The 13,233-nt window shown below is 40.0% G+C and overlaps 1 protein-coding gene across 10 annotated transcripts in view; it reads left to right on the top strand.

Moving 5' to 3' along the window:
- MAST4 (microtubule associated serine/threonine kinase family member 4) overlaps positions 1-12,069 on the top strand; it is a 232,727-nt gene extending 220,658 nt beyond the window's left edge. For all 10 annotated transcript variants that reach the window (XM_085042888.1, XM_085042887.1, XM_085042885.1 and 7 more), the window contains 5 exons: positions 100-329; positions 2,067-2,189; positions 3,987-4,123; positions 4,772-4,953; positions 5,783-12,069. In XM_085042888.1, coding sequence (XP_084899014.1) covers positions 100-329; positions 2,067-2,189; positions 3,987-4,123; positions 4,772-4,953; positions 5,783-9,657 — 4,547 coding nt within the window. In that variant the 3' untranslated portion in view covers positions 9,658-12,069. The remainder of the gene's footprint in view (positions 1-99; positions 330-2,066; positions 2,190-3,986; positions 4,124-4,771; positions 4,954-5,782) is intronic.
- The last annotated feature ends 1,164 nt before the right edge of the window (positions 12,070-13,233 follow it).

The following is a 13,233-nucleotide window of genomic DNA, read 5'->3' as shown; positions in this document are numbered from 1 at the left end:
TTATACAAAGACATATCTTGACTGAAAGCTATCACTAAGCTGAACAAAATTTGTGTGTACTCAGAATGTGCTCTAATAGGCAGACTTCTTTTCTTCCAGATGTGTTTGGTGTTTCTCCTTTGGGAAGCCCTATGTCTCCTCATTCCCTATCATCTGACCTTTCGTCATCCCGTGATTCATCTCCCAGCCGTGATTCATCGATTGCTGCTGCAGGTCCTCATCAGCCGATTGTAATTCACAGTTCAGGAAAAAAGTATGGCTTCACTATCCGAGCAATCAGGGTTTATGTGGGTGACAGTGATATCTACACGGTGCACCACATTGTTTGGGTAAGATAATACGTGTTTTCTTACTGATACACAGAAACAGAATGTGGTAATGATGGATTTGCTTTTTTGTACCCGTGGTATCTCTTTGTTGACAAATTACTGTGTAAATTATGATGATATGCCAAGCAGTTTTTCTTAGCATGAAATTCTGCCTGTACTCAAGAGCAGTGTTGCCTGTAGGGATCACACAAGTCATCTTTGGCAGAACCATTACCTACATGTGATGTTGAACTTCTGCAACTTCTTTGGGCAAGTTTGTCAATTTCGAAAAATAGTGTTTTGAGTTCAGGGTACTGTGGCTTAGAAAACCAGAGGGATAGTGCAGAAGCTCTTTGATTGAGGTCAGGATCTGCAAACCTAGGAGACTGTAAACAGAAATTGTTGAAAAATAGGTGGGGTTTATTAAACTGCATCAATTAAGGGATTCACGAAAGCCAGCAGTATTTTACTAGACACAAGTAAGCTGATATCAAGTGCTGACTTCATTCTGTGTAGAAATGTGCAAATCATTTGGAATTGTGTATACCATTGAGGTTTGTATGGCACAGGACAAAGATTGACTGTCTTGAATAAATAATGTATTTTTCATCCTCACTACACTACCCAGTGCAAGACTGGCTAAAGGAAAAGCTTTTGCATTTTTTTGGTTTTCAGCCTCCTTAATTGTAAAATAATTATGTACTTAGGTACACAAAATGCATTTATTTTATAATTTATATTGGTAACAAATTACGATTTTATGTATTTTATAAATTACATGTACATAAGAATGTGTGTGTATAAATTACTTCAACTACCCTAAAATAATGTTGAAAAATTATTACAAATGCATCAAAAGACTTTAGGTTTTGTGCTCTGCTTTGTTTTACATACGTGTTGTAGATTTTGAAGTAGCAGTGCTGATGTAGTGTGTTGCTCATTTTTCTTTCATATTGTTTACCTCTCAGACCTATTAATCCATCAAGAACATGGAATCTGGCAAACTGGGTCCATTTGGTGGATAATGGAATAAATTGAAAAAAATTGATTTCTTGCCACTGGTGTAACATCGCACCAGTGAAAGGAAGGGAAAAATGGTACATTGCAGTAAAAGTTAAACCTTGGGGTTTTTTTCAAAGTATTAAAATTTGTTGTTTAGTTCTGTAAGCACTGTAGGCTTCCCTAGTGTCTGTGTTATGTAAAAAACTGATTTGGAAATATAATAAATTATTTAAACAACCTTCAAAATATATTTCAATTCAGTTTGTTTTGTCCTTTGCCACTTTTGTGCTTCACCATTCCCTCTAATGGGAAGCCTGGTGAATTTGAACCAAATGGAAACAATCCTTTACCATATGGTGGAGTTAATTTTTGTTGTGATTAGAGTACTGCATGTGACCATTGCCTTTATTACATCAGGGTTTCTCATTGTCAGATGCTAAAAATCTTCACTCAGTTCTGAAATTTTGCAATGGGTAGTGAAACCACCCCTTTTTATCGTGCATGAGAACTCTCTGTTTTACAGAGCTTATTTAAGAGAGCTTACTCTGTTTTACAGAGCTCACTATTTCAGTGAGTTTTGAAACCATTCCAGGCCCTACCTAAATATATAGAGTTTGAGTAAGTAGTATATGGTGAAAGAGCTGGTCATGTTTTTCTTCTTTTCTTCCTTTATATAACTTAGTATCTTTAAGTTTCTTCATTGTCAACTGGTTTGGAGTTAATTTTGTGTATATTCTCCTCCTCTCTCTTTTTCAGAATGTGGAAGAAGGAGGTGCAGCTTACCAAGCAGGTTTAAAAGCCGGAGACTTGATTACTCATATCAATGGAGAGCCAGTGCATGGTCTTGTTCATACAGAAGTCATTGAATTGTTGTTAAAGGTAACTCTTGGACAGCAGGGATATAAAAGTGATTGCTGTTTTTGCCAGTGATGGTGGAGTTATGTTTGTTTTCTTGCGATCAGTTACTAGATTTTACTGCTGTTAAAAGTAAAATCTAATCTAAGCTGTTGTTGCCACAGATCTGGAGAAAGGCCAATGACTTTCTCCAGATCCTGCTATGATATATCCTAAAGCCATATCCTGCTATGATTTTCTGTCTCTGCCGTGGAATGGCACTGATGCAGAGATAGTTGAAGTAAATTTGGGGCAATGACACAAAGAGAAGTCTCTGTCTCTCAAAAAAATTGACCTTTTCAAGCACCTGCTCAAATGCCTACATCTTCATCAGATAATTCAGGCTTTTGGCGATGATAATACTTTGCATTTCTCATCTTTAAAATTGAAGTCAGTGAGGAAAAGTAAAGAATATGAAATATTTCCTTGCCTACTATACAGGAGCTTGCCTTTCATATTAGGGCCCAAAAGGTTTTTGTCTCATATATAGCCAGCCATGTCTGACAGAGCTTCTCTGATTAATGAAATTGTCATCCTGCAGCTGGACTTCTATTAATAATCTGTCAAATTTTTCTCTTGTGGAGTTTCCTGAAGTCTGTCCAATTAGCAAATTACAGTTTTGACTTGAAAACAAACAAAAACCCGCCATCTTTTCTCTGTAGCTCATTATATCTCATTTTTCATGTAATTTTTCAACGTAAGCTAATGTAGGTCAGAATTATGTTATACAGCTGTATACTTACTTCATATATTTTAACAATTTATGGTGTTACATGCACAGCTCTGCTTGTCAAAGTGAGTAGTCAGTAATAAAGAAGTCCAGAAAAAAGGCACTGGAAAGCAGTGAAGTAATGGGGAAGTATAAAAAGCTGAAGAAAGGTGCAAAAACCAGTTTTATTTCAGTCTTTATTTTCTTTCTCTGAAACCAGGAGGAACTTCCAAGTTTTCCAATTTTGGAAGAAGTATATAAGAGAAAATTCTGTGACTTACTGCAGTCAGCTTTTCTGTCATTTTCTGTGTCAGATACAGAAAAAGAGAAACACTACAACCCTGCTCACTCCTTACAAGAGTAAACTCAAACCAAGAGATTGTTGTTTATCCAGTGTATCATAAGTTGATCTGTTGGGTTGTATTATAAATTAGTTTGGGCTATTGCAATTTATTTGGAAGGAAGTTCACTGTAGAGGTATGCAGCGCTGAGCAGGAGGTACAGATTTTTAAAACATAAAATCAACAGGAAATATCTATATTTCTTATTGAGTCATCTGTTTGTGCAATTGGGGCTAAAAAGCTTAGCTTAATTATGTGTGTTAACTCTTTTGAACAAGATAAAAAGATGTTTTGGGATTGACAGTGAAGATTTAATTTTTCTCCTCTGTTTCATCGTGACAGTTGGTGTCCTGAGATGTGAATGGACCACTGTGTAGTTACAGCTATTCTTTTTGGTAAAATTGGGTATTTGCATAGAAGCTTCCATCTTGAAACTTGCAGTCCTGGTTAATCCTTGGTGTCCTCCTGTCTAGCTACAATTACTGGAACTAGTCCTTGTCCTGGAGCTTGAATGGAGGAAGTTAGGAAAGAAGGCAGAATTTGAGAACTTCCCAGTCGTTGTTTATGTGCCATGCCTGGCAATTCTGCACAGCGTTCCCTGCACTAATACCTCTTACTCTGGAGTTCCTTCTTATTGCATTTGTATTTATGGTGTAGATTCTGTTTAAGGCAAAGTCATTTTGTATTACTCCTATTTACATACACTTAAAGCATCTTTCTTCATTTTGGCAGAGTGGCAACAAAGTCTCAGTAATGACAACTCCTTTTGAAAACACTTCCATCAAGACAGGACCTGCCAGGCGAAACAGCTACAGGAGCCGAATGGTCAGACGCAGTAAGAAGACCAAGAAGAAGGAGAGTTTAGAGAGGTGAGTAAGGCTTTATTTTCACATTGAATGCATTTCCTTGTCTGTGTATGTGTGTGTATACATAACAGTAAATCTAAAATACTAAATTAAGACAGTTTTGTCACATCTTCTGTATTTCTGCCTTCTTTACTGAGATTCTATGGGCTTCCAAATCTTGTTTTGCCTGAACTACATCTGATAAAATAACCTCTAAAAACAGTGAATAACTGAGGTTGCACTTAATTTGGCTTAAGTATATATTTTTGTACTCATTTAATTAAACTTTCTAGTGCTATGTTTATGAGCATTTTAAGTTTGATGATAAGTTCATGTGTATTTTGTAAATATGTTGCTAATATTTTATACATATTCCTTCAGTTTTGATGTGTTGCTAAAGTAAGAAAATAAAGATTTGTACTCATAAGGACATAATTGTTCTTCTGAAATACAGCAAGTAAATTTATTGTGAACAGATTTAGTCACAGTGTCTATCCCATTTGTTAACAAAGGAGAATGTTTTCTAAACTTCGTGGTCTGCAGTGTGGTTTGCTTTCTTGTAAAGATAGATTTACTATTCTCATAATGTCAGCTTGCAAGAGTTTTGCCTGTGGTAATAGTATCTTCTGTGCATCTTAACGTATGATTAATACCGTGCTTTTCTCACACAAGGAGAAGATCTCTCTTTAAAAAGCTGGCAAAGCAACCCTCGCCTCTTCTTCATACAAGCAGAAGTTTTTCCTGCCTGAACCGATCACTTTCTTCAGGGGAGAGCTTGCCTGGGTCTCCAACCCACAGTTTATCTCCTAGATCTCCTACCCCAAGCTACCGTTCCACTCCTGATTTTCCATCAGGTGAGTGTGAAGCAGTGGAGGGCAAAGGAAAAGGACTTGAGGAGTATTGTACTTTTTGTGAGCCCCCACAGATGTGATATACTCCACTAAGAGTAGTCAGTACTCACAGGCATAATCACAGAACAGCTGTTTTCTGTCTGGAAAAGGGAAACAGATTCCTGATGGAAAACAAAAGGTGTCTTTATTATACAGAAACACCTAAAAAGAAATGGTCTGTTAAGTTTGTCCCACTGTGTTTAAATCTCAGTCCAGTGGCGGTAAGTGGAGTAATAAGCAGTCCCAACTTGCAACAAAAAAGAGAATTTTGCTTAGGAGAGGCTACATGATAAAAGAGTGAAACGGAGGTAGAAGTTGCTACATAATGGAACTAGAATTGCACTCGTGAATGCAGATTTATTGCTGAAAAGATTAGCTGAGTGCTGAAATGTGCATCTTTGTGACTCCTAAAAGCCTGCCCCTTTTTCCTCTTTTACTTCTGTCACAATTTTAGCATGTATTAGAATTGACTGCTGTTGTACAATCCCTTGGCAAAGGTAAATTATCTGGAAAGCCTTGATCATTGCTTTGAAGTGTCAGAAAGCATTAGTTATTCTATTTAAGCAGAAGCAAGAGATAACTTGAAGGGGATGATGGAAGAGAGAGAAAGGGAGAAACAGCAAATATAATTGGAATGATGCAGGTTTTGCAGCCCAGCCACTTAAAACCTTCCAGATTTTGAAACATTGTGGCAGGAGATGGCATAGGGCTTTGTTCTGTTTCTCACTGAACAGACTTGAAAAATCTTGCTAATCTTAAATTTGTTTGCTTGGGTTTTTTGTTCTTTTTGTAGGTACTAACTCTTCCCAGAGTAGCTCCCCTAGTTCCAGTGCTCCCAATTCTCCAGCTGGTTCAGGACACATAAGACCCAGCACTCTTCATGGCTTGGGTCCAAAGCTTGGTGGGCAAAGATACAGATCAGGAAGACGCAAATCAGCTGGCAGCATTCCCCTCTCTCCTCTCGCACGGACACCTTCTCCGACACCCCAGCCCACATCTCCTCAGCGGTCTCCATCACCATTGCTGGGACATTCAATTGGCAATACAAAAATAGCTCAGTCTTTTCCTAGCAAAATGCACTCACCTCCAACTATTGTAAGGCATATTGTTAGGCCAAAGAGTGCAGAGCCACCAAGATCTCCACTGTTAAAGAGAGTCCAGTCTGAAGAAAAACTTGCACCCTCTTACGGCAGTGATAAAAAACATTTATGTTCACGAAAACACAGTCTGGAAGTGACCCAGGAAGAAGTGAATAGAGAATTGTCTCAAAGAGAAGTAACTCTTCAGAGCTTGGAGGAGAATGTATGTGATGTGCCATCGCTCACACGAGTCAGGCCTGCAGAGCAGGGCTGCTTGAAGCGACCCATCTCCCGAAAATTAGGTAGACAAGAATCTGTTGATGAGCTAGACAGAGAGAAGCTGAAAGTCAAGGTAGTTATGAAAAAGCAAGATTTTGCTGAAAAACCAAATGCTGCTATACATGAACCTAGCAGTGAACCAGAAAATCCCAATACCTTAAGGGTGGAAGAAAGAGACAAAAAAGCATTGCAGAAGGTATTAGAAAGATCAAACCAGTTTGAAACAAAAGTTGTTGCTGTGGAAACCCAGTCAGCTGGTGGCATACTCAAAGACACCCTTCAAAAGAATGCAAACTTGAGATCAAATGATGGTATTGCTTTAGATGCACAGATGTTGTGTCATGGGCCCCCCCCTAATGAACTCAGTCATATTTCTTATGACATCAAAAGAATTTCCCCTTCATGTACCCTGCAAGATGTGCTACCTCAGTCCTCTGACAGGATGCTAAATGGAAAGGGAGAAAACACAGATAAAATTGCACCAACAAAAGAATTTGTCAAATTTGAAAGATTAGATGGTAAACTTGCAAATATTGATTATCTCAGAAAGAAAATGTCTATTGAAGAAAAAGATGACACTGTCTGTCCGGTGCTAAAACCTAAGATGACATCTAATGTTCATGAATGCCTTCAACTTAGTGCAGGCAGACCTGTAAACATACAGCAGGACTCCAGTGCGGTTGCAGATGGTAGAGCATTTATTGGCAGTGCACATGCTGCTCAGATTAACTCAGTTTCTTTTGTTCCTCTCAAGACCTTGAGTGGCCGTGCGGACATGAGTGTGGAAAAATCAGCCCTTATTTCCTCTGAGGCTCCTGTCAGGAAAAGTCCATCAGAATATAAACTTGATGGGAGGTCTGTTTCCTGTCTGAAGCCAATAGAAGGCACATTAGACATTGCATTACTTTCTGGGCCACAGGCTTCAAAGACTGAACTGCCTTTGTGTGTGCTGCCAGAAGGACAGAGCACCAGCAGTGATGGGGGATCTCCTAAACCCCCAGTGCCACAAGGGAGTGGTGGAAAGGCAGAAATGGTCTCTCAGAAAGAGCAGTTGTTAAACTACCCAAAATCTGGCAAAGTCAGCATAGCAGAGCCTCAGGTTCTACAAATAGGCAAGAGTTCTCCAAATCCACCACTCTTCCCTGTGGCTGCAGAAGCAGTGACAGAGAAAAAGGTTTCTAGTCCAGCTACTAAAGGCAGTATTTCTGTTACTGAAGCTGTTCAGAAGAAAGATACCTCGCCTTCAAAACAAAAGGAGAATTCAGTTGAGGCAAAGTCTTGTGTTACTCAAAGTCAGAGCGCTAAAGCTACTCAGACATTTTCCAAACCTTCTGCTGGCCAAAGCATTCCTGAAAAAGCTGTAGGGAAAGAGAAACAAATACAAAAGGAGCTGCCTGTCAAACAGCCAGCAGCCCAGAGAGGTTGTGAGCCTATCCCTGCAAAGGCAGAAGTGATCAGGGAGTCATCTCTGAAGGTATCTGTCTCAGATGTCCTGATAACAACTTACTCCAAGAGCAATGAAAAAAATTGTGCTGATTTTGCCATTCCACCTCAGATGCAAGGAAAAATGCAGTCAGCTGGCCCCAAGGCACAACCTAAAGATGGCAGAGAATCACTGAAACAGCTAGGCAAAGATGACAGCGTTTCTAAAAGTTTTGTGGAAAGGGACATAACCAAGCAGAAAGCTGAGTCTAAGAAAGTTACCATAGAGACAAAGAGTGAAGCTCTTCCTTCCAAATGGCCCATGCAGCCCTCAAGAGATTGTGATCATAAAACTGAGAAGTCTGCACCCGTTTCCTCTGTGCAGAAGGACAGTGCTAAGGATACGGGAAAGAAAGATCAGAAATCACTCACCGATGCAAGGCTTCACACTACTGAGAGAGAGCAGTCCAGCCAAGTTCCTAGGCAGCAACCTAATGCTTCAGGCTCCCCTGCTGTGAAAGACGCAGGAAGCAGACACAGCACTGTAGAAGTTCATGTAGGGGTTCAAGAACATGTGAAGCCTGCTGCCACCTGTGTGGAAAGCAGCAGTAATAGACCCAAGCCAGCCCCTGATACAAGTTCCTCCAAGTCTAAGTCCTTGGATAAACAGACATTGTCACAAAAACCATGTACTCCAACCATAAAAGAAAAAGAAACTCTTACTCAGTTGTCCACCAGCTCCCGGAAGGATGGAAAACATGCCAGTAAAAGTGTCCTAGAGCACCTTTCTCCTGTTCCAGGCCCTTCAAGAAAAATGAACAGTGAACATGTGCAGGCTGAAAGGCCTGTGAGTTTGGATCATGGCTCAGTCAGCACCCTCCAAATGAGCAGCACAGCCCCTGACACCAGATCCAAATCCTCTGCTGTGGGCCCATTACCAGCAGGCCCAGAGAGTTCTAAGCAGATGCAGAGGCAAGACGCAGCAGGCTTGGGGGAATCTGCTGATCAAAAGCAACTTCGCTTCAGTGAAAAACAAACCACTGCTCCAAAGTTTTCCACTGTGAAAGATTGTCTCTTGCTGAACAAAGAGGCAGACAGAAGTCCTGGTAATGAGATGATCTCTGCAGACAAAAGACCTGAAGGCAAAATATGCACTGACGCACTTTACGTTCAGCTTGACAGTGGGAAAGTGGAGCCTACCCTTTGTCTCACAAACTGTGAAGTCAGAGGGAAAGGAGCAGAAAAAGTGACCGCAAGTAGCAAAAGCTCTCAAGATATAAAAGGGAAGGGGCAAGTTAATCAGAAACAGACAGAGGATGCAAACAAGCAGACTGCAATGAAACATTTGCCGGCTGCCAGTGGGCAAAGTTCTTGTCGTGTGGCTGTAACACCAGGAAAGCTGCCAACTTGTTCATCCAATTTTTCTGAATGTAGACAGGAAGTATCTGTTTTGTCTTCAGCCAAAAGTGATGCATCTTCAGCAAAAGTTAAAGCAAGCTCATCAGAGATTCCTGCAAGTTGCAAGGAACTAAATAAGAAAAGCACCACTTCCACAGGGAGCAGTAAGGCAGAAATGCCTAAGAGTGTTTCACTGATGGCATTGCAAAGTGCCACTATTGTAGCAGAAGCCCACCACCCTGCTTCAAACCTTGGGGGGAAACCTGGAAATCAAGAAAAGCCTCTTTTCGTTAACACTGTGGATGTAAAGGGAAAAGATGCTGTTCTAACTCAGCAGTCTGCTTCAAGAAAACAGAATGTAGGTAAAGATTTATCTAGGTCAGCAGCCACACCTGACCGCCCTAACGCACTTTCAGATGACAAAGACTCAGCTCGGCAGCGTCGAGGAAAGGAAGCTTCGCGGAGCAATGCTCATAAAAAAATGTGTTAACTCTAAGACCTGGCAAGTGTGAATTCAACACTAGCTGAAACAATTTCAATATGTTGTACTGCCTTTAAACCAGCACTGTGTCGTGTCTTTGTGCGGCAAAGCTTTCATGTCACTGAAGAAACAATACAAGGGGATATGTAAAGAGAGGACTTTTTTTCAAAATGCCTTTCCAATTGTAACCGGTAAAACTGTTACCATATAGTATTTGTACAAAAATACCTTTACAGCCAAGAGCTGTTGAAGAAAATACTTCTTCTGTAAATACTTAGCAATGTGTTTGGGATTTGAATGTAGCATATATACTTTGCTGCTGGTTGCGTTGTTTACTCTTTCCCTTTTTAAGATAGTTGCTTTGCCACTTATTTGCCATACTCTAATATAAAACCAAATTATTAAGATTCAGACCTGGCACGGACATGCGCTGGTCTGAGTGGAAAAAAAAACCAAGCAGGCCACATTTTTACTTACTAAAAATCCTAGATAGGCATTAAAAAAATACTAGTACAGAATGAATACAGTGACCTATTGTGAGTTTTTACATGTATTTTTAATAATCTGATTTTGATAGTACTGTACTTGGCTGACTGCTTCACCAGATCTAACACAAGACATAACTGCATCTCCCTACTGCACAAAATCTGATTAGAGTAGATGTCCTTAAAGCTATGGGAAGACCACGTAATTATCAGGGCATCCCAGCAAGAGTCTTGTTCTTTGGTGAAATGATGGTTCTTGTCTTGTCTCTTGGGAGTGTGTTCTGTGACTTTCACCTCAGACAAGGCCGAAGGTCTGAAGCACATGCCATGTGCTTAGTTTTTGCTGCAGTCCTCTCGAGTTCCTTGAGCTTTTTTAAATTCAGGCCCTTACAGTGTGAGGCACAAGTATAAGCACATGACTTGTAGTACTAGTATGTTCATCCCTGTTTTCAATACATTTAGAGAATACATGTTATGGCATGTAGGTCTGTTTAATTAGTGTCATACAGCTGGTAGCTCTTTTCTATTTTATGACAAGTAAGGTAAAAAGAAAAAAAAACGCTTCAGAATCATATCTTCAAAAAATTTTAGGATGTTCAACACAATACATAGCTGGGGCCTTATGTTGTAGACTTGCTGTTTTTAGCAAGTAATCCTGGGTTTCATATTAATTTTCAAATGCATTGAGTAGCTCCATACATTTCATAACATAATCTTTTTATTTGTATGCAAAAAAAGTTCAATACTGTAATTACAAAAGAAGCATTTTTTAACAAAGGAACTTGTTGGAGCTATTTGGTGCTAGAATGTTACTGTCTTTTTACTTTTGCTAAGCCTTATTTAAATTTTGTATACTGTGGAACATGTAGACTTTGATCATTTTCGTGTGGAGTATTTAGCCTGTTTTGAGGGATGAAAGGTAAAATTTGAAACATGTACAGAAGCACTACAAAATACCCTTGCAGGAGCATGGGTTTTAATAATTGGGGATCAATAGAATGGTCGTTTTGCTTATTTCTGTTTTCTGTAACCACAGTAGAGCTAGGCCCCTACCTTTTTCACCAATGCTTATGGTTTGTCTTTCTGTCTCAAAAGCTAGAAAATTTTTCATAGAAGCACAGTTTAATCTTGACTTGGAGACTTATGTGACAACAGTGTGCAGAATTCATTTCCCTCTGCTGAAAATTTTATTATACTGATTAGTTGAGTTGGATTACAGCAAACCTGTAATGAAAAGCCAATATCACAAATAACTCCAGATTTTTCATGTGGCACTAGAACATTCATACTGCCTTTGAGGCATTCAGAGAGGAGCTAGTAGGCAGTGGATAATAATTTTTGAGATGTTTTAAAAATAAAATGGTCTCAACATTTACAGTTCATCTGTGCTTTGGCAGTTAATACAAATGAATGCTAATGCACTTCAAAATAACATTTCTGTCTGGGAGATATTTCCTAGTTTACAGTCTGCATTTTTTCAACTATCCTCTTGTTTCCTTTAAAACACATCTAGCTTTTGTTTACAGTATACCTTTATGAATATTTTGTATAGTTCATTATCACTTCTGACAAATAAGTTCTTTGCATTTTGGAAGTGTAACAGTGCATAAGCTTGTGTTTATGTAGTCCCTGTTTGTTGGTGTTTACCTTATCAGAGAGCTGTTAGAGATCCTCCTGCCTGTGTTCTTCTTGGTCAGTCTTAATGTGATTGTAGATCTGATGTGTTCTTTTGTAGACTTCCTGCAGTAGATTTCTCAGCTTACAAAAAAGCAATTTAAAAAAGTTAAAAAAAAAATGTTAGGGTCTGTGCAATAAAGTGTTTGCAGTCTTATTTTCTCCGAGAAACTCCTTATGGATGTCATAATTGTTATATATTGAACATGATTATTTATACTTATGCAGTTGCATAACATTGAAATAAAAATTCAGCATGAAACACTGTTGTGTTAGCATTTTTTCTTGACCTGCTTTCACTGCTGTAATGTAAGACATATCTCTGCTGTACTTAGAGGCTGGCTGTTTTGGGGTTTTTTGGCACCAACTCAGTACACCCCCAAGGTTCTAGTGGAGAGTTTTGCACAGGGAACTGCAGTTTGCTCTGGGGACAGAGGAGGTGTGCATGGCTGAGTACCTCACCTCAGCTGTGTCTGCAGCCTCTGCTTTGCTGTTGGATAGATCGGTGTGGTTGTGGATGACATAGCCTGGCTGCTGGCTTATATGGGCAGTACCCTGTAATGTGACATTTAAATACTTCCTGCAAAACAAGTATCATCACTCATTACTAAAGGAGCAGTTACTAAAGTACACACCTCTTTACTGTTCCACTGCTGGTTACTCAGGTGAGCTGCCCAGCAGTTGGGAATCTGTGTTCACATGTTATCATTGTATTGTTTTTTCTGTATTTTTCCTCTGTACAGAACTAAGTGCAGCAGTGTTACAGCATCACTTCTGCTGCTTTGCCCTGTTTGAAGCAAATAGGTGAGGGGAAGCTGCAGTTCACCCCCAACTTTTCCCATTTGCTGCAGCCCACCAGAACACTGGTAGTCTTGCAAATCTGGTGCACTGATGGGGGGTGACGTGTTGAGGAGGGAAGAGGAGAATCCAGCATCTGAGGGAAAGAAAATGACAAGAGTTGAGGGTTGGCTGAGACTGCTTCTGCCTTCTGTGCTGTCTCTGGCTGTGGACAGCATGGTCACCTCTGCTGGGGGAGGCACAGAAACCTGCATGCCCAGAGTGAGCCTCCGTGGTGTTTTGGGCCAGAGGAAAGGACTCGTGCATGGAGTTTGTGCTAAGGAGGAAGTCAGGAGAGATGAGTTATCAGTGTTACATCTGGCATGGCCTGTCATCCTCACTTTCATGGTGGAAGAAGAGACTGCACCTTACCTGAGATGGGAATGCTTCCATGGTCTGAAGGGGAAATGTGAGCTCCCTTCTTCAGCACTGAACTCTGTTTGCTAAACCCCCTTAGGCTCCTGATTGTAGTCTTACATAGTCTGCAAGACTTTACTGGGATGTTCTACATGGTTTAGATCAAAGCTCAGATGGCAGATCCGAAGGAAAAGATCACAGGATGGGAAGATACTGGAGGGTGTATGGATGC

The sequence above is a fragment of the Lichenostomus cassidix genome, chromosome Z (assembly GCF_008360975.1).
Source record: "Lichenostomus cassidix isolate B80296 chromosome Z, HeHo_3.0, whole genome shotgun sequence".
Classification (NCBI taxonomy): domain Eukaryota; kingdom Metazoa; phylum Chordata; class Aves; order Passeriformes; family Meliphagidae; genus Lichenostomus; species Lichenostomus cassidix.
The sequence above is the reverse complement of the archived record's forward strand: the minus strand, read 5'-3'. Positions and strand labels throughout refer to the sequence as shown.